Here is a 21,420-nt window from a genome sequence, read left to right as displayed (position 1 = left end):
GTCATGGTCACTGACGACTGTAGACCCTATATACAAATTCTTATAATTTCTGCCAGTAAGGGACATCTATAACACCTATTTATACATCTCACTATATAACCTTTTCAATGTCTGTAAAGTTTAACGTCACTGCAAATTCGTGTGACTATAATGATTGGTGTCGCTAGAATCGACCAGCTCTAAAGATTCGGTGCTAGATTTTAAGATTAATGTCGCTAGAGACCCGACTTTTATATATTCAAACTTCTAGTTGATGGTTCCATTGTCCATATGACATGTGCTACTATCACTCTATGGTTTTAGTTCACCGACCAAACAATAACCATAAACATGAACTTAAACAAATACATATTAATAGAACATAATATCAAGCATGTCATTTGATGAAACTCAATGGCATTAATGGGTGCGGATGGTAGTCCTACCATGCGATCATGCTAACGGACGTTAAATAAAATTACAATTCATTTTTGGTATAGCATATTATCTTACCTTGTCCAATTAAAACGTTTGAATGTTTCTAATAGGAGATAACCCACTCGATTCAGATCGTAGCTCAAGCGAGTGAAATGCGTGTGGCGATCCTTATCAGAGAAATCGGCTGATGTTGAGGCACCACTTAGCATAGGAATGTTCCAATATCTGGCTAAATCACTCATACCTTAAGGGAAGAAAATAACACATTTAAAAATTTAGTTTCCTCAGATTAGTGAATTAAATAAAAGTGACTTGTTTATTTGTTTACGGGGGTTGACTCAGAAATATATTTACGTACTCACAACATTACAAAAGTATGCATCGAAAGAAAAATGATATTGCTAATGTTTGTGGTGTGTTACCTGAAGTCCACGCTGTCACTGGTTGCGACACAGTGTCGCCATTTTTGGTGTATAAGGAAGAAAAAAGCTTTTACGGAAACTCTACCAGCTCTGCATCGGCAGGCATTGAGCGGAGCTGATGCTTCAAGGCTAACAAAACATGCTGCAATTTATGACCCAAAGAGCAACTTTAAAGAACACATGGATATCTAAATATGTTACGTGTTAGAATTGCAGCAACGCGAAGTGCTTCGATAAACTTCCACCCTGCGAAGATGCATTCATGGACCATGCAAAACGTGCCCATGCAAAACCTGCATCTTCGCAGTCGAAGACCTGGACTCCAGAGCGCTAAGACGATGCCCCTTGGCCCCCATCCCTAACGATAATATGACGATAATTTTTGATAACATATAAATTTTGAAATTTAAACCCTTCCAGATGTCGAGTCGAAGTCAATAACTAAATAAATAAATAAATAAAATAAATAAAATAAATAAAAATAAATGAAATAAATAAAATAAATAAAATAAAAAATAAAAAAATAAATAAAAATAAATAAATAAAAATAAAATAAATAAAATAAATAAATAAATAAATAAATAAAATAAATAAATAAAATAAATAAAATAAATAAAATAAATAAAATAAATAAATAAATTAATAAATTAAATAATTAAATAAATAAATAAATAAATAATAAAAAAAACAGGATAAAGGAATTTTCTGCAGCTTAAAACACAAAATAACAAATTTGTTATCTTTCAAGTATCGTCGTTTCAGATCATTTTAATTTTTGGTCAAAAAATGCCGTGCTAGTACGGCAGATGCACTCTTTCTTCAAAAGCTACGCATGGCGATTTTGTTCAAGATAGGCCGAGCGACCCAGGCTAAGCATATCACTTACACGATATGAGATACCGCAGCGTTTCCATTCATACATGTTAAAACGATCTGCGCATGCTCAGTACCCCATATGGCGTTGCAATTACAAGAAAATCCAATTGTTGTCAGGTAAAACGCAGGTTTTGTTTTCAATACACTAACTGGAATTTTAATACACTCAGCTGCGATTGCTGTTTTCTTTAAACACATATATTTTACTGCATTTTCACCATAATGGTTTTAAATCGTACGATAATAATGTGATATATTCAACTGTTTTAGAATATTATTATTATGAAAAGAACACGCATAGCCCATTCAGCTCTGATCACGGTGCTGTACACTGGCTATAGAATATTAAAACACAAGCCTATAATACAATACAGCACAGTGAACAGCAATACAACTTTCTTTATATGCGTCAATAATAGAATATTGATTTAAATTTAATTGAATACATCTCTACATCTGAGTTTATACACTCATCACTGAGTGATCTATCGATCGGTTTCTAGCTAATCAGATAGGACTCCTTTTCTTCCGTTCGGAAAGGCGAGCTATCTTATTGGTGAAATACCAATCGCCCGTCGCTCACCAACGGAGTATTAGGGCGTGATTCATTTCAGGGAAAAGTAATTAAAGTATTTAGAGGCTGTCGACACTGTGCCCTGGGGCAGCCGAAAAGATGTCTCTTTTTGTTAGTGCCAAACAGTTTTGTACCTTTAACTGCTATTAAGTAAACGGAATTGTCTGCTGACAATTGTAGATATTACATGTTGTAAGTGTTGTTAAGATATACTTTATATCACCTCATAGCACATTGGTCGAAGACCATGAGACAACTTTTGAGATATCAACTCATAGCATCAATATTATGAAGTCATCAATATAATATTGAGCACAATTTGCTGTGCAGAAACCTCCGCTGGAGTATACTCGCACATTAGTTGTGTTGCATTCAAGTAAGTGCAGACTAGTGCTGATCCAAAACTACAGTAAGCCAAAAAATTAAGGTACCAGTTACGTTTACCCCCTGTATAGCCTAAACAAAGAAAGAAATGTCATAATTGGAACCAGCAGCCAATAGCTGCATCTTTTAGCTCGAATTTAAGACCTCATTCGTTGAAATTGTTCAAGAAATAAAGACACGGCGATCCCAAAACCCAAGGAAGATACCAATGTAAAAGTTGCAGTTTGCTGCATTAAATGCCCTATTGGTTTGTACACAAAGCGTTCGTGAACATGAGAACTAGCGGCACGGTGAAGTTGGCTCGAGATTAGAGATTAGAGATTAGACATTCGTTATTATGTTGAATATTACACTTTTAATCGTTTTTCTGCATCGATCAAGGGTACTGGAGTCATTTGAGACCGTTTTTGGACTTTCAAAAATTTTGGCCTAAAAATTTCAAAATTTTTGAACTTCGTTATTTGGGCGAATTTAGACCTAAAACCCACTTTTATGTATCGGTCGAGTGTTCTTGAGTATTTTTACACCATTTCTGGACATTCAAAAATTTTAGCCAAAAATTTCGAAATTTTTGAACTTCGTTATTTGGGCGAATTTGGACCTAAAACCCACTTTTATGCATCGGTCAAGTGTTCTCGAGTATTTTTACACCATTTTTAGACATTCAAAAATTTTAGCCAAAAATTTCGAAATTTTTGAACTTCGTTATTTGGGCTAATTTCGACCTAATAATCACTTTTATGTATCGATCAAGTGTTCTGGAGTATTTTGACACTATTTTTGGACATTCAAAAATTTTAGCCAAACATTTCAAAATTTTTGAAATTCGTTATTTTTGGTGAATTTCGACCTAATAACCACTTTTATGTATCGATCAAGTGTTCTGGAGTATTTTGACACTATATTTGTACATTCAAAAATTTTGGCCAAAAATTTCAAAATTGTTGAACTTCGTTATTTGGGCGAATTTTGACCTAAAACCCACTTTTATGCATCGGTCAAGTGTTCTCGAGTATTTTTACACCATTTTTAGACATTCAAAAATTTTAGCCAAAAATTTCGAAATTTTTGAACTTCGTTATTTGGGCTAATTTCGACCTAATAATCACTTTTATGTATCGATCAAGTGTTCTGGAGTATTTTGACACTATTTTTGGACATTCAAAAATTTTAGCCAAACATTTCAAAATTTTTGAAATTCGTTATTTTTGGTGAATTTCGACCTAAACCCCACTTTTATGTATCGGTCGAGCGTTCTCGAGTATTTTTACACCATTTTTGGACATTCAAAAATTTTAGCCAAAAATTTCAAAATTTTTGAACTTCGTTATTTAGGCGAATTTCGACCTAATAACCACTTTTATGTATCGATCAAGTGTTCTGGAGTATTTTGACACTATATTTGTACATTCAAAAATTTTAGCCAAAAATTTCAAAATTTTTGAACTTCGTTATTTGGGCGAATTTTGACCTAAAACCCACTTTTATGCACCGGTCAAGTGTTCTCGAGTATTTTTACACCATTTTTGGACATTCAAAAATTTCAGACAAAAATTTCGAAATTTTTGAACTTCGTTATTTGGGCTAATTTCGACCTAATAATCACTTTTATGTATCGATCAAGTGTTCCGGAGTATTTTGACACTATTTTTGGACATTCAAAAATTTTAGCCAAAATTTTCAAAATTTTTAAAATTCGTTATTTTTGGTGAATTTCGACCTAAACCCCACTTTTATGTATCGGTTGAGTGTTCTCGAGTATTTTTACACCATTTTTAGACATTCAAAAATTTTAGCCAAAAATTTCAAAATTTTTGAACTTCGTTATTTGGGTGAATTTGGACCTAAAACCCACTTTTATGCATCGGTCAAGTGTTCTCGAGTATTTTTACACCATTTTTGGACATTCAAAATTTTAGCAAAAATTTCAAAATTTTGAACTTCGTTATTTAGGCGAATTTCAACCTAATAACCACTTTTATGCACCGATCAAGTGCCATGGAGTCATCTGACACCACCTTTTGACATAAAAAAATATTTGGCCCAAAAATTGCATTTTTAGACATTCGAGATTATAAATTAGACATTCGTTATTCCGCAGAATTTCGATCTAAAATCCACTTTTCTACACTGATCACGTGTCATGGAGTCATCTGACATCATTTTTTGACATCAAAAAATTTTTAACCCAAAAAAATTGCATTTTTAGACATTCGAGATTAGAAATTAGACATTCGTGATTTCTGAAAATTGTCATACAAAACCACTTTTCTACACAGATCACGTGTCCAGGAGTAATATGACACCATTTTTAACCTTCCCGATCAAGTGCCATGGAGTCATCTTTTGACAAAACTAGAGCGGTTCTCGGCTTTCGCGGTTCTTAGCATTCGCGGTTCTTGGTGGGTTTGTGGTATAGGGTAGGGGAACCTTGTGTGATCCTGGATGGTGTGTTTTATTGATTGGTTTATGCCTTTGGGCTGTTTTGGCCCGTATGTGTCGTTTCTGTTCAGAACGTTGTGTGATTCGAATGTGTATTGTTTTCTTTGTGGTATTTGATGTGTTTTAAATACATATGCCCTATATGTTTGTCTGCCTGTGCAATTGGAATAACTAATGCAAGAAACATCATATAGTTTGATTTGAAGATGGCAGTAACGCACAGTGTCATCGCCCCGATATCTTCATGGCAGAAATCGCCATGGTAGGTTGAATCCACAGCCATGCATGGCCATTTTGTTCCGACCTTTCAGACACATAATGAGCCGACTAAGGCTACTGTCAATACCTCAGTAATTGCCTTTTCTAGTGTGTAATTGAAACACATTGTATTGGAATAAGGTGAACTTTTTGGGTTCCTTTTAGTAGTGGCAACACTGGTTGGTTGTTTATAAACAGTGATTTCAGCACTGCCGAGTGCCGACGCCTTCAGCTCATTTTGCTAGAAATAAATGATTTTGATATCTCTTTTGGGAATAAAATTGTAAGTTGAAAAGTACCTCAAATAATTATGTACACATCCTTGCAGCTGGCCATAACTGTGAATGAAAAGGTAATTTACAATCTACTGGTCTAGTGGAATGGCTGTCAAATTCTGCATACTTTACCCAATCATCTCATGTATGGCATGGCATGGCAGCTCAATGTAGCCTAAATGTTTTTCTTTACGGCACTGAAAAACTATTTTTGTGGGTTTGTTTTTATGGTGGGCTTTTATGTAATGCTGCTGGCTGCTGCTACAATTATCAGTAGGCTATAGGTAGGTCTGCAGGGTCTAGTAATTTTGATCAAATGCTGTTTTGCTTTGCTGAAGTTTCCATCGTAATCGCCCAGCAAACACAAAACGTTTTCGACATCATTCGCAAAAGGTTATAAAAGGTTGTCAGAAAACGTTTACATGTCGGGTTATATAAAGGGTACATTAATGGTATAAACACAATTTTTACCCAAAAGTGTCATTATTACAGAAGATATAACTTCCTCAAGGATTCTCCGCAGTAGATCTTCTTCGTTACGTAGCTGTGGGTTTGCCCATATACTGTGGACATAAATGCATGCTGTGACACTATGGAAGAACCTTCTCTATACTTTTATGAAAAATTCATCTCTGCCGGCATTTCAAATGATGAAACTCGCACACCTTAATAATTGTCTTCAAAACTGCCGCCAAAGAAAGAATAGTTTAAGGTCACTCAATCCATACAATGATTGCTTCGTAACATCATAAATAAACGATAGATATCGACTATTTAGTAGAAGTAAGAATAGGACACATGCGCGTATTTTTTTTTTTTGGGGGCTTTAGGCGCCAGCCCCCTGGGGTAAAAAACGGGCGGCAAAAAAAAAAAAAGAGGAGGAGAAGAGAAGAGAAAAGAAGAGAAGAGAAAAGAAGAGAAAAGAAAAGAAAAGAAAAGAAAAGAAGAAAGAAGGAAAGAAAAAAAGGAGAAAAAGAAAATCACGCTTATCACCTATAAGGGCGGCACATTTGAATAGGGTGGCATGTAATCAGGCAATAATAGGGGGCCTACAGGGTGGCACATACAAGGAGGGCGGCTTATGGGGCGACACATACAAGGAGAGCGGTGGTTTGTGAAAACGTGTGTCGGTCACCCATAAGGGCGCCACATGGTAAACTTGTTACCAAGTGAAAAGAGGGGTGAAAAAATACAACAAGCCTAATATGCCTACAGAGTGACCTATCACAAGCAGGGCGGCTTGTGATGGGCGGCACATACAAGGAGGGCGGTTTGTAACCAGGACAAAAGTAGAAGGAGGGAGGTCATCTATAAGGCGGCACATCGTGACTTGTAACCAGGAGAAAAGAGGGGGTGAAAAGATAGATCACACTTTTTTGACTACCGTATATATTGGCCTGTGGGGCAACAAACAGAAGCATAGGGGATTTTGAGGCGGCACATACAAGGACGGGCGGCTTGTAACGAGGAAAAAAATTAAAATGGAGAGAAAAACGCTTATCAGCCACCTATATATAGGGCGGCACGTGTTGGCTTGTAACCAAGAGAAAGGGGCGGCGGAAAAGCACAACAGGCGTCATCGTAAATATAGGTGAACGAGGGCGGCTTGTTAGGCGGCACATACAAGGATGGCGGTTTGTAACCACAACAAAAGAAGAGACAGCGAGGTCATCTAGGGCGGTACATCTTGTAACCAGGAGAAAGGAGGGGGTGAAAAGGTAGATCACACTTTTTTGACTATATGGGCCTGCACTACAAGGAGAGCGACTTGTGGGGCAGCACACAGAAGTATAGGGGATTTTTGTTGGGCGGCACATACAAGGTCGGGCGGCTTGTAACGAGGAAAAAGGTAAAATGGAGAGAAAAACGCACAACATGCGTTATCGTAAATATAGGTGAAAGAGGGCGGCTTGTGAGGTGGCACATACAAGGAGGGAGACTTGTAACCAGGACAAAAGTAGAGGGAGGGAGGAGAGAAAAACACTTATCAGTCACATATAAATGGCGGCACGTCGTGATTCTTAACCAGGAGAAAAGAGGGAGTGAAAAACGGTATGACACGCTGTGTAACTATGGGCCTACACTGTGACACATAGAAGGAGGGTGGCTTGTGGGCGGCACTACATAAAAGTAAGGTGGCTTATGTGGCGGCACATATAAGGAAGATGGCTAATAACCATGCAGGAATAAAGCAGATGAAAGAGAGAAAACCGCATTATACCGTGGCTTTCAACAGTGGCGTCGCCGAAGGACGAGTTAGGGGACGCCGAATTGACCAATTCAATATCGATTCTGCGCCCCTCCTAGCGGGCGATGAAAGTCAAAATTTTCGCACAGTTCGCACGCATTTGAGCACAAGTTCATTAGAGAGACCAATTCCGACCAATTCAACTTCATTATAACCAAACTTAATCAGTGATAGGTCCTATTTGTGCAAATCTTCGCGTCGAATCGCGCGCTCCGCGAGCACTTGTTTCAAGGATTGGGAAGGGGCGCCATGTATCCTTAACCCTGGGCGCCACAACCCCTAGCGACGCCACTGGCTTTCAACTAGCACTGAGAGAAGAGGGGAGAAGGAGAGGAAAATCAACGCCATGACCACTACCTTTGGGTAACTAAGGGAGTCAAGCTTCGAATCATGTGACTCTAATGATCCGAGAGTCTGAAGCTTCAAAGCTTCTGAAGACCATTATTCGGAAGCCTATTAATTATATACACGAGTTACAAGAGCTATCATGGTTATAAGAGGAGGTACATATACAAACTGCAGCAAAACTCTTCATTGCTAACATTTAAAAAAAATCGCTGATATGTATATTAATTTCAATAGCCCTTCCTATACATTGGTAGCGGAGGCCAGTGGTTATTAATCCGTGACGAATCCACAGCTTTGCAGTATCGTATGCGCGAACGCAAGCGCGCTTACGCGTGAGCCAGTAAAACTCGTCATGCCTGAATATAAGGACATGGAAGATGCACTGGAGTGCTGTAGAAGAATTAAGCGGAAGGTGAACCAAGAAGAAGCGGTAGATGCCCTCTGGGCCCTTTAGTTTTTTTGCAAATTTTGTTGTTTTAACTCCCATTTTTAGCGGTACCACCGGTGGACAGTCGTCTTAGGGTATTTTAATAAAGGCACTTAATTTAATGCCCACGTGACCAGATGGGCGCTGACATTACAACTTCTGGATAAGATGTCTGGAAAAGTGACCTTTGGCACCGTGAGTGGTCTTCCTGTGTATTTCAATTGGAAACGCGGAATGCATGTCCAAATTTTCTAGCAAATTTGTCATTTTTGTAGTATTAGTGAATTGTAGTATTATTGAATGAGTTTCCGTCAATAACTTTTACCATAGGTGAAAACTTCCAAAATTTAGTTCTTGAAAAGATACTTTAAAAAAATGTGTAATTATTTTGCCTTATACATTTTCAGCTATTTTGATGATATTTGTCTGTAAATCTCTTAGCATTGTAGCACATATACTGATCACTTGGTGGTCTTGGTATGGCGGCGCCCATTGGTCACGTGGGCATTAAATTTAGTGCCTTTTATTAAATAGCCTATGCACACTGGTTGAAGGTGGAATAGAAGTATGCAGCCATCTGTGTGGGTTTGAAGGGATGGAAGGATGCACTCCATCGGCTGAAGCAATACCTTTATTCTCATTCTTAGAGACGTCAATCAAAATTAATATATAAAGTCATAAGTATACCAAATTCTAATCACACTAAATTCTGCATTTTACAAGGAATTACCTAGGGCTTAGAATCGATCAGTCCAGTTGCTGCTATACACCTGTGATTGGTTCAAATAGCGAGTACGAGTACCACGTTGACACGCACGCGCTAAAGTGTGTGATATAGTGTCATATCAAGCGACTAAGAACCAATATGATTGCAGGAAGTTTCTTAAGTGTTTAAGAATTTAAGATATGATGCTAAGATTAAAAATGACTGTTTAGGGGTGATAATTTATCTTGTTGACTTACATTCACCAAAACTATTTGAAATCAGGCTTTTTATGATTATTGTGACTTGACTTGCAACTTTGCAATATGACTTGACTTGTGACTTAGACTTGAGTTGCAAAAATTACTTGTTACCATCTCTGGTAGATCCATATCCCAATTCACATCTATTTGAACTATTTATTATGCTAATTAGGCATACATGTTTTGGTTATGACTTTTAAAAAGTTATTATAAAAAGAATTTAAAAATCCCTCCAACCGACCCTACCCCATAGAGGGGATCTATACATTATAAAACAAGTCTTTCTTTTGGCCTAAGTTCACCAAAATCTACCCTACTTTAAAAATACCAAGGTAAATATTTGACAATAATATGATCAAAAGTATTTCTTATCATATTTGACCAGTAATATTTGCCTATACCGTATCTCAAAATGAGAAAAAATAGACATTGGTTTTTGCACCTGCCTCTATCTTCCTCTCAGCCTCTATTTCTCTTTCTTGCCCTTTCATTATATTTACCTCTATGTCCATCATAGCCTTAAGTTTTCTCTCTATCTCTCCTCCTCTCTCAAAGATGAGAGAAAGGTCTCAAGAAACCCGAAATGTGGTCATGTCCCCACTTCCACGGTTTCGCGGGAGAAAGAGGGAGAAGCGAAAAATGAGGCTATGATGGACATAGAGGTAGATAGTAAAAGGGAGCAAGAGAGAGATAGCGGCTGTGAAACTGATAATAAAGGCGGAGAGAGCGTGGGCAAGATAGAGAGAGAGACAGGAATTATAGGGATGAAGAGAAAGAGAGAGACATGCAAAGAGAAATAATGGCAATAAGAGAGACTATAGGGTAGGATTCAATGACGTAAAACCATTAGAAATCGAAAATTAAATTATTCTTATCGATGTAGAAATCCTCTTTTGTTCAATATCTATTCTTATTTTATATCCAGGCAACGCTATCACGAGATAAGCTCCAAAAGAAGATGATAGAGTAGGTCATATTTTCCATTTAATTTCTAAAATCTATCTGGATCAGCTGATGTACACACCTAGTACATGGGAAAAACACTGAACAAGAACTAACATGTTTATTAACAGAATTGAAATACAATTTTGTCTTTGACTGTCTGTTTGTTTGTTTGTTAGCTACCAATCATAATCTCAAACATTTTAGTTCACATGCTATAAGGGACTACAAATTATATAGTGTGTTTTCAAACAAGCCAAACAATTAATTAATTAATTAATTAATTAATTAATTAATTAATTAATTAATTAATTAATTAATTAATTAATTATAATAATTGATTGGTTAATTAAGTAATGAATCAAATATTAATAATTAACTAATTAACTAATCAATTAATTAAAAGTTGAAACTATTTAAAATGGAAACTATTTTATTTTATTTATTATTATTATATTTTACTAAAAAAGTACACATTGCCTTTCTTGCCAGTATACACTCTATCAAGAATTATTATTATTATTATTATTTTTATATTAGCACTATTTGAGCAATATCTTTTAAATGCACAACAACAGTATTTACACATAATTGTGTTAAAATTTGAACATTTAACACATTAATACTAATTTGAACATAACAATGTCAAAATTTTCAACACTTGTGTTACACTTGCACAATATTTGCATATTTTTACACACTAGGCCTAACCTGTGATTGAAATTTTGACACTTGAACATCCTAGTGAACATTATAAAGGTGAAAGTGTTAAAAATAGTTTGCAATTGTAACACAAGTGTTAAAAAATTGTAAGTTAAATTAGTATTAAATGTTACAAGTTTAACCAAATTATATGTTAATAACAGTGCTATAATTATGTTAAAAAGTGTTACTCAAATGGTGTTAATTTACTTGTTTTTAGAGTGTAACATGTAAATAGTAAAATTCGTATGAATTTATGAAGTGAAATACTTTAGACGCATGTAGCTCCATGTAAAAGATCTATAATTATTACCTCTATTGTTACCATATTTTATGCAAGGAGAGACATTTTAACCTTGAAATTTCATTCCATTGAGCAGTTCCAATCTTGCATCCATTAACACCTATACAAATTGTCACATGATTGGGAGAACCAAACAAGTAAGATCTTTTCTACACAGGAAGCTGCCATGAGTAGTTTTCAGCTAGCCTGCTTTCTGGTACTAGTGTATTAGGAAATACAGGATTCCTTCAAATTCGAAAAAGCATAATTGTGTAAGGAACATAGCATATACATGTATCTCAAATGTCTGAAGAGAAAGATATAGCTGCGATGTAGACAAAATGTTTTTCTTCAGTTTAACTTTGTTTAATTTGGATATATAATTCGTTCTTATATATGCGTTTCATATTTTTATTGCTTGCATATTGTTGTTGTTGTTGTTTCTGGTGCTATAATTGTATACATATTTATAATGTTATGATCGTTCTGTATTTCACAAGGGTATTTTTCTTTGCTTGATGCCTCGTTTTCCGCATCTTTCATCCTCGTGCAATATTGTTTGATCTTTTTGGATCTGTTCAGACTGTCTTATACCGTATGTTATATTTTTATGCTTTGTATTACTTATCAATATGCCTGTGTATTAGCTTTTTGTAGTGGGTTGAGCTATATTGTTGTTGTTCTGTGTTATTTCGTCCTGCCTAGGACGGGTGCAACATCGGTTTTCTCTCCCCACGGCAAATAGTGTTGTTTTTTAAATGCATTTCTGTTTGGCTTTATTTAAGGGGTACTACACCTGGCTAATTTATGTTTATTTTTGCATTTTACTCAAAATTATACCACATTGGTGACAAGTAAGATATGTATAATATAGGGGCAAGGAGTACAACTACTGCACTGTAAATTTTATTTCAGCACAATCAACAGTTGTGGGGATACAGTCAAAAATGAGGGAAAACCAATATTTGATCAATAAATCAATAACTACTTGCTTTGAGTTGCTGAATTTTCAGTAGGGCCTACAGTAGTTGTAGTCCTTGCCCCTATAAATATCCATATCTTACTTGTCACCAATGTGGTATACTTTTTGAGAAAAATGCAAAAATAGGCATAAAATTAGCCAGGGGGTGTAGTACCCCCTTAATTGATTGCATCATTAATTGTTTAATTTTTCCTTCAACCACTTGGCGTGTTTTTCTAGTGTCTCCGGGTTTTTGCGGCCTGCTGTTTGCGTTGTTTTTGCCTTTCCCCGTTCAAGACTGCGAAAGCACGTCTGGTGGTGGTTGTGATTTCGTTGTTCTCTGAACTGTGTTGTAATAATCTTGTTTGATTTTATCTTGTTTTGCTCTATTGGGCTTTTAAATTTGTAGTATATCTTGTAGTTAAGATTTTTCTGTAAAGCGCATTGAGAAGCTGTTTTGTTTGTAACGCGCTCTATAAGTGTATATTATTATTATTATTATTATTATTGTTTTTAAAACTATGTCCAACACTGTGAGACAAACTATGTACTTAGGTTAGTTTCGCTCAGGTTATTAGTAGGGACAAATGATTTGCGCGGAAAAAGTAGCAAATTGCGCGGAAAAAATAGTAAATTGCGCTGAAATGTGCAAAAAAAAAAAATTGCGCGGAGATTTGAGAATGAGAAGTACAAGGATGTTTAATATCTCAATTCTAAATTGTATATTAGCAACGGTAATTAGCGGTAAACGCAAAATAGCGCACATTTCCGCTAATTAGCGTTAAATTACACTATTTTATATGTTATTTTTTTAAATTGTTAGTTGAAAATAATAAGTACAAGAATGTTTGTTAGAATTAAAGGAGTCAAAATCTTAATTATTCATTTAATTAATTGGCAAGTAATTAATTAATAAACTAATAAATTAATAAATTAATAAATTAATAAATTAATAAATTAATAAATTAATAAATTAATAAATAAATAAATTAATTAATTAATTAATTACCTAATTAATTAATCAAACAAATTTAATTAATATCAATTAATTCATTACAATTAATTATTTACTTAATGTAATGAATTAAATAATGAATGAATTAATGATTAATTAATTATTTGATAATTAGTTGTGCAAGCGTATGTCAGACAAACACACATATTCTGATTTTACACGTAGGGGAGAGCGGGGAGTGTTCGCCCTATTTTTTTCTGACCCGCCTAGCGATGTCAATTTTAAGGTTAGGGATGACCTGATTAGCCCACGTGAAAGCCCTATGTCTTAGCTATATACGACCATAATCCCAGAACTATAGGCCTTACAATAGCAACAGGATAGAGCAAACAAAAAGTTTTCAAAGTGGCGAACTTGCCCCATATTGGGGCATGTTCGCCCATATGGTGGGGTAAGTTCACCCTAATCACAAAAAAAGTTTAAACATTGCGTAACAATAACATATTCAGTGTACACATTTAGCGAGAGTATACAGGGCATTCATTCTTTTCTAGGGAATCACTAAATTTGTTGCAGGGGTCGGGTCAGGGTAAAATGTAGGGGCCCAAAGTGAGCTTAAACGTATCATGTTTACAACTTCGGGGGGATTATGGATTAGGACATAAACGGTGGTATGAGTAATACTGATACCACATAACTTTAAAAAAATGCTTTTCAGTAGTTTTACCTTGTTTAATGGTATAATTATCAATATTTTGCATAATACGCTAATGGGGCATGTCCGCCCTCCAGTTTGGGGTAAGTCCGCCCCGGGAAGATATGGGGCGAACATGCCCCATCCTCAAAAGGGCGAACGTGCCCCTTGTGGACATTTTTGTATTTTCTTCAGGGTATGCAAAATACAAATCGAATAAGGAGTTTATAACTGCATCAAATCTTTTACAAATTCCATATGTTCCAAATACAGATTTCCATTAAAACCATCTGTATTTATGTATCAATGATAATACAACATTATTAATGTAAGCAAAAATTACGTTTTGGTGTAATGTTTTTGTTTTGGCTGCAGTTCGACGAACACGTCCCTATATGTCGCGTAGCTAATATGAGAAGTTTATAATGACCTATGTCACCTAATTTTGCCATCATCAAATTCCCCGAAAGCCGTAGTGCTGAGAAACAAGGGGTGGGCGAACCTACCCCTAGGGCGAACACTCCCCGCTCTCCCCTACCCATGGTAACTGTCACATCGCGACACTTCTAGTACAATGGTATCTATTTTTGTTTAAGAAAATTTTGGCAAGCTGAGGGGGGGCAAGCAATTTTTGGCACACATTCATGTAGCGCCTTTTTAATAAAACGCTCTAAAATGGCTTAGGAAAACAGTACGGAAACGCTTAAATATGCAAATTTTCCTGCTCGCTGCGCTCGCAACATACATCTAGTCCATTTAAGGTTTGCAAATTGGGATCCCAAAAATTTATCATGTTCAAGGGGGGGGGGGGTCAAAGATTTTTTGGCGGGCCGAGAGGGGGGGCAAGCGATTTTTGGCAGGCCGAGAGGATGGGCAAGCGATTTTTGGCGAGCCATTTGGAAATTTTCCCCCCCCCCGGGGCTCATAATTATTGCACAGCCCCTAAGGGGGGTCATAAAAATATACTCTGGTCACCGACATATATATACGTGACCCCCCCTTCCGAAGAAAATGGCATCCCCCTTAGATTATACCGTTTGTACAGCTCAACTGATCATACTTTTCCTACATTCGACCTTGCATGATTTTTGAGTTGACACAGTCATGAAAATAACTATAGATACTTGACAGACCATTAGTAGCCCAGGTCTGAACCTTTTCATTGATCATTCATAACAATAGGTATCTGATGGATCGGTGAAGATAAGAAGGGATTATAATATATCCGTAACCTTGATATTATAGTACATCTCGAGGAAAAAGTGCAATGGACATGTTTTCATTTTATGTTTCAAATATCCCGCGCATGAAAATTGAGTATTTAACCCAAAATGGAAAATGGAACAATTTATTGGAAATCTGTTTTAACAGATTTTTTGACATCTTTTTCTGCACTGTATTATACCTAAATTAAGAAATTTGATAAATATTCAAAGAAAATATAGGTCATCCAAAAATGTTGATTTTTACACATTTTGGGGCAAAAAAGGAAAAATAAGCAAAAATATCAAAATCTGTTTTAACAACTTCATTCATCAAGTCATAACAAACGGCCTACATGCATAATTTCTAATAAAATATTGAAATTGTGAAAAATATAGGTATTTATTGATTTTCATGTTTTTCTTGCAAATATGCTAATAATATGCAAATTATGAAATTGCAAAATAAAGTTTCTACATAGCATACATCTTTCAAGTGTGATGTTCAAAATGACAGACATCAAAAAGAGATTCGATGAAATGTAAAGGTTTAGTAACAATTTTGGCATGGACTGTCTGGTTAGGCAAAATACGGTAAGTTGAGCTGTAAGTCATGTATAAATGTGCAGTTGGGAGTGGGCCTAGGACTACGGTACGGGATTGGTAGTCAGTATAGTGTTACGGTACGGTAGTCACAATGTTACACAACTTACATCACACAACTTTCGTGACGTAACTAACGTTGAGTAACTTACGTTGCGTTATGAGTGAAAAATGGTATGTCACGCTGTGTAACTATGGGCCTACACTGTGACACATAGAAGGAGGATGGCTTGTGGGCGGCACTACATAAAAGTAAGGTGGCTTATGTGGCGGCACATATAAGGAAGATGGCTTATAACCATGCAGGAATAAAGCAGATGAAAGAGAGAAAACCGCATTATATCATGGCTTTCAACAGTGGCGTAACGACGGGGGCAGAGAGGGGGGGCACTTGCCTTGGGCGCCACCCTTAGGGGACGCCGAATTGACCAATTCAATATCGATTCTGCGCCCCTCCTAGCGGGCGATGAAAGTCAAAATTTTCGCACAATTCGCACGCATTTGAGCACAAGAGACCAATTTACGATATTCAACTTCATTATAACCAAACTTAATCAGTGATAGGTCCTATTTGTGCAAATCTTCGCGCGCTCCGCGAGCACTTGTTTCAAGGATTGGGAAGGGGCGCCATGTATCCTTAGCCCTGGGCGCCACAACCCCTAGCGACGCCACTGGCTTTCAACTAGCACTGAGAGAAGAGGGAGAAGGAGAGGAAAATCAACGCCATGACCACTACCTTTGGCTAACTAAGGGAGTCAACGGGGAACTTGCCGCCCTGCGTTGGATTCAGCGCCTCTTTAATGAATTTCGAGCCCGTTTCCAAGCAGTGAAAATTTAAATTTCAACAAAACTAATCATTATGAAAGATTGTTTTACGGCCGGCAAAATTCAGAGGGTCAGAAAAAAACCCGAATAAACGCATGATCAGATACCATGGATACAGTACCCCCTCGATGGATTTTGAGCTCCTTCCATGCAGTAAAAATCTAAATTTTTGCGCGCTTTGCGCGAACTTCAACAAAACTAATTATTTTCCTTTAATCATTAAAACTAAGGGAGTTAAAAGGAACGTGCCGCCCGTGTTAGAATCAGCACCCTCGGTGGATTTTGAGCCCCTTCCATGATGCAAGCGGCAAAAATGTTTCCGCGCCTCTTGCGAATTGATAACGAAAGACAGGTTTTTTTCAAAGCCAAAATTTTCAGAGGGTAAGAAAAACATAAAGCGCCGTGCCATTATAGCGTTGCAATGGATTTCAAATGGGGAACGTGTCGCCCTAGATGCATTCAGCGCCCCTGATGGATTCTGAGCCCTTTCCGAGCTCAATTTCTAGACCAAGTACCATGGGCGTCAATCCCGGGGAACAGGGTTCATGTCCCCTTAATATTTTTTGGATGGGGGAACACAATATCAAATGGCCTCCCCACAGGGCATCTAGGCGTAGATACCAGGGGGAATTGGGTTAAATCCCCAATATATTGATAGGGGATGGTCCATACAATCACCCCCATGTTGACACCTGGGTTTCTGACCAAATTAACCTTATATTAATTGGTCATATAAACCTAAAAAGTGCCAATTTTTTCTTCCCCTTCCTCTTTTTTCCTCTCTTTCTTTTTTCTTCTCAAGGCATCATTTCCTCAATTTTGACTGTCATTTCATAGGAGCGGTGCTCCCCGCTCCCGCACAATTTGCATCCCTGGTTGCGGGCGTAACGAGCAGCTAAATTTGCATATTTAACCCGGGGGTCACTCCCATTGTGGCCTGTACACCATCCGCGATAATAAAAACGCGTAACTTGGTAGTTTTTCGTGGGTAGGCACGATACGCGCGTAACGCGTTTAGGGTGTCAAAAACATGAAATATTGGAAAAAAGGGTCGCAAAATAACAATTGCTAATACGCGGAAATGAAATTTTGGGTATGAAATTTGATGCAAGGAATAAAATCCCTGTTTAGGGTGTGAAAACGCCTGTTTAGGGTATCGTTTTAGCCAAGAGTTAAATCCTTGTTTAGGGTGCTTTTCAAAAGTTGATTATCGCGGATGGTGTACAGGCCACAATGGGAGTGACCCCCCGGATATTTAAGCGTTTCCGTACCGTTTTCCTCTTTTTAGAGCGTTTTATTTAAATGGCGCTCCATGAATGTGTGACAAAATGATTGCCCTCTCGGCTTGCCAAAATTGCTTCCCCCCTTTCGACACGCCTAACATTTCTTGCCCCCCCGCACCAATTTTACCCTCCTTCAGATTATTGCACAGCCCTGAAATAACAAAGCCATTTGAAACCCCGGGGGGGATCACTCACATAAATGGTATGTACGCATGCGTGACCAAAAAACAAGTAAAAGGGGGTGTTTTTTTAGGCAAGGCAAGTTACGCGCGTAACGCGTTTAGGGTCTAAAAAACAGTGATTTTCAAGAATAAGGGTAGTTTTCTGAAACTGGACAACTTGTTTAGGGTACCTTTTTGAATTTTTTTTTATATTATGAGTCCAAAAAGGTTCATTTGTTGCATTTTCACCAGCCAAAACTCATTAGGGGGTAAATTCTACACTAAATTGTCTTATTAAGGGGCTAAATTTGCTGGTAGGGTAAAACTCGTTTAGGGGGTGTTTGAAAAAAATTTGGTCACGCATGCGTACACTGTCATATTTGAGTGCCCCCCCCCCGGGTTTGAAACCTTTTGAAGCAAACTAGAAACTCAATTTTCGAGGCTCTCACCCGGACCTAATTTTAAAAAAAGGTCATATTCTTACCCTAATTTACATCCAAACTGTCCGTATGTCAGTCACGCAATGACCCCATATTTTGTACATTTTGCTCTCACCAAATGCCAAAAATTTATGATCTCATCACACAATGATCAGGCCTATATCCATTTCATATTTAAGTACAACCCCCATCTCTATCCACGACTTAGTCTGTGTTACAGACCGTGTACCTATATTATCCATAGGGAGAGAAACTATTGGGAACCACACACTCTCGGAAACCATAGTGAGGAAAGAGCGACAGTTGACATATCTGGACATATGGTCATAGTCATGGTTGACCATAGATGACTTGTGGCTATATTATTTTTAATATTATAAAAACCATGAAAACACTAGTAGTCCATGGATAATGACAAAAGATCTCAGAGAGTAGTATCTGTGTAGAAACCATTATCTTAGAAGCACTTACACCTTGAAATCAAGGGTATTGTTAGAGGGAGCCTGATGTAAAAAGAAAATTCACATAATTTTTTCAGGGTCCCCTTTCGTACCTTAAATTATTTTCAGCCCCGTCCCTTTTGGACATGAAAAATGTACGTCAACCCCATAGAAAATAGTGTAAAATCAAATTCTACGAGCCCCCCCCCCACCCAGCCCCCACCCCCTTCAGAGGGATAAAAATTTCAGGGCTCCCCGTACGAGCATTCGGCGGAAATTAACAGACGGTAACAGTTTGTAAAAACTTAAGCCAAAATATCAGGCACTAAAATACTTTCCCAGATGTTTTCCTCTCATCCTCATATATATTAGGGCAAATAAAAAAATAAACATGTTTCACGTCCCCTCCCGCTTCCTTTTTTGAGGTTTCTTCAATTATATTTAGGGCCTAGAGGTTTCTTCAATTAGAGGGGCCTACCTCTCAGAACAACAAATAAAACAGCTCTAATTATGGGTATTTACAAGGATTTTGCAATAAAAAATAAAAAGCCCCCTCCTCATCCTTTTTTTTTCTTCAAAAATCAGGATGTGAAACATGTTTTTTATTTTACTTGGCCTTTAAGGGTAGACGAGGTATTGTTGGTCGAAGCAACCTAAAATCGATTTTCATTATCTAGATCAATATATTATTGAAAAATAACACCTTGATGTTTTGCAAAAGTTCATTCTACAAATCGTAAACTTTGCAAACTTGCTTAATTTATTGTTGTCAATGGGTTATGTACGTTTTACAAAAGTGTTGTTGTTTCAGCCCTCATTACAACGTAACTCAAGAACCGCAGCACCTATAAAAGTATATCTGTGCTATTTTAATTCTTCTACACACTCGCTATGAATTGAGCAATGCAGTTTTTGCCAAAGCTCACTACCATTCGTAACTAAGATGCTGTGAACTACCAAATCACAACAGTTAAAAATAATTAATAACCTTAATATCAATGAATACACACTAGGCCTACATGGTGCACACTTGTGCACCACCATGTACAAGTACAAAATACAAGACACAAGGCCATACAGGTCAAGTTTATCCCATCTCTGTCGGACCATATGGTGGATTACATCATTTTGAAGGTCTATGGTCCAAACATGTTTGATAGTGTTACATAATAGTAAAGGGCACTAAAATTATGTGTTCAGCATAAAGCCTAAACATGATAAAAGCAGTATCTCTTGTGCATACATGTATGATCATGATAATGTTGGATCAAAGCTGCGTATAATGGTCTACTCATATTAAAGCACTATTAACTTGCGATTTGCATATCGAATAGATTCTTATTTATTTTCCATGAAATGTGTGCTTTCACTGATCACATTGCTATTTCTCTCCAGCACCTTTATAAATTTGCATTTTTTTTTTGGATTTTCCAAAATCACGAATGTCTAATTTCTAATCTCGAATGTCTAATTTTTTGGGTCAAATATTTTCGGGAAGGTCAAATATGATGTCATATTACTCCTGGACACGTGATCTGTGTTGAAAAGTGGTTTTTCGATCGAAATTCTGCGAAATAACGAATGTCTAAAAATTGATATTTTTTGGTCAAAATTTTCGAATGTCTAAGGTGGTGTCGAATGTCTAAAAATGATGCCCAATGACTCCATGACACGTGATCGGTGTAGGAAAGTGGATTTTCTGCGGAATAACGAATGTCTAATTTCAAATCTCGAACGTCTAAAAATGCACTTTTTCGGGTAAAAAAATTTGTGATGTCAAAAAGTGGTGTCAGATGACTCCATGGCACTTGATCGGTGTAGAAAAGTGGTTTTTATATGACAATTTTCGGAAATCACGAATGTCTAATTTCTAATCTCGAATGTCTAAAAATACACTTTTTGGGTCAAATATTTTCGGAAGGTCAAAATGGTGTCATATTACTCCTGGACACGTGGTCTGTGTAGAAAAGTAGTTTTTAGATCGAAATTCTGCGAAATAACGAATGTCTAAAATTGAGATTTTTTGGTCAAAATTTTTCGAATGTCTAAAGTGGTGTCGAATGTCTAAAAATGATGTCAAATGACTCCATGACACATGATCGGTGTAGAAAATGGATTTTAGATCGAAATTCTGCGAAATAACGAATGTCTAATTTCTAATCTCGAATGTCTAAAAATGCAATTTTTTGGGTCAAAATTTTTTGGTGTCAAAAAGTGGTGTCAGATGACTCCATGGCACTTGATCGATGTAGAAAAGTGGTTTTATATGACAATTTTCGGAAATCACGAATG

At 36.9% G+C, this 21,420-nt stretch overlaps 1 protein-coding gene across 1 annotated transcript in view; it reads right to left on the bottom strand.

The window, feature by feature from the left end:
• Positions 1–21,420, bottom strand: part of LOC140168779 (atrial natriuretic peptide receptor 1-like) — an 82,078-nt gene that overhangs the window by 46,728 nt on the left and 13,930 nt on the right. The window contains exon 2 of the mRNA XM_072192189.1: positions 493–661. Coding sequence (XP_072048290.1) covers positions 493–661 — 169 coding nt within the window. The remainder of the gene's footprint in view (positions 1–492; positions 662–21,420) is intronic.

The sequence above is a fragment of the Amphiura filiformis genome, chromosome 13 (assembly GCF_039555335.1).
Source record: "Amphiura filiformis chromosome 13, Afil_fr2py, whole genome shotgun sequence".
Taxonomy (NCBI): domain Eukaryota; kingdom Metazoa; phylum Echinodermata; class Ophiuroidea; order Amphilepidida; family Amphiuridae; genus Amphiura; species Amphiura filiformis.
Note: the sequence above shows the minus strand (reverse complement) of the source record. Positions and strands in the feature narration are given on the sequence as shown.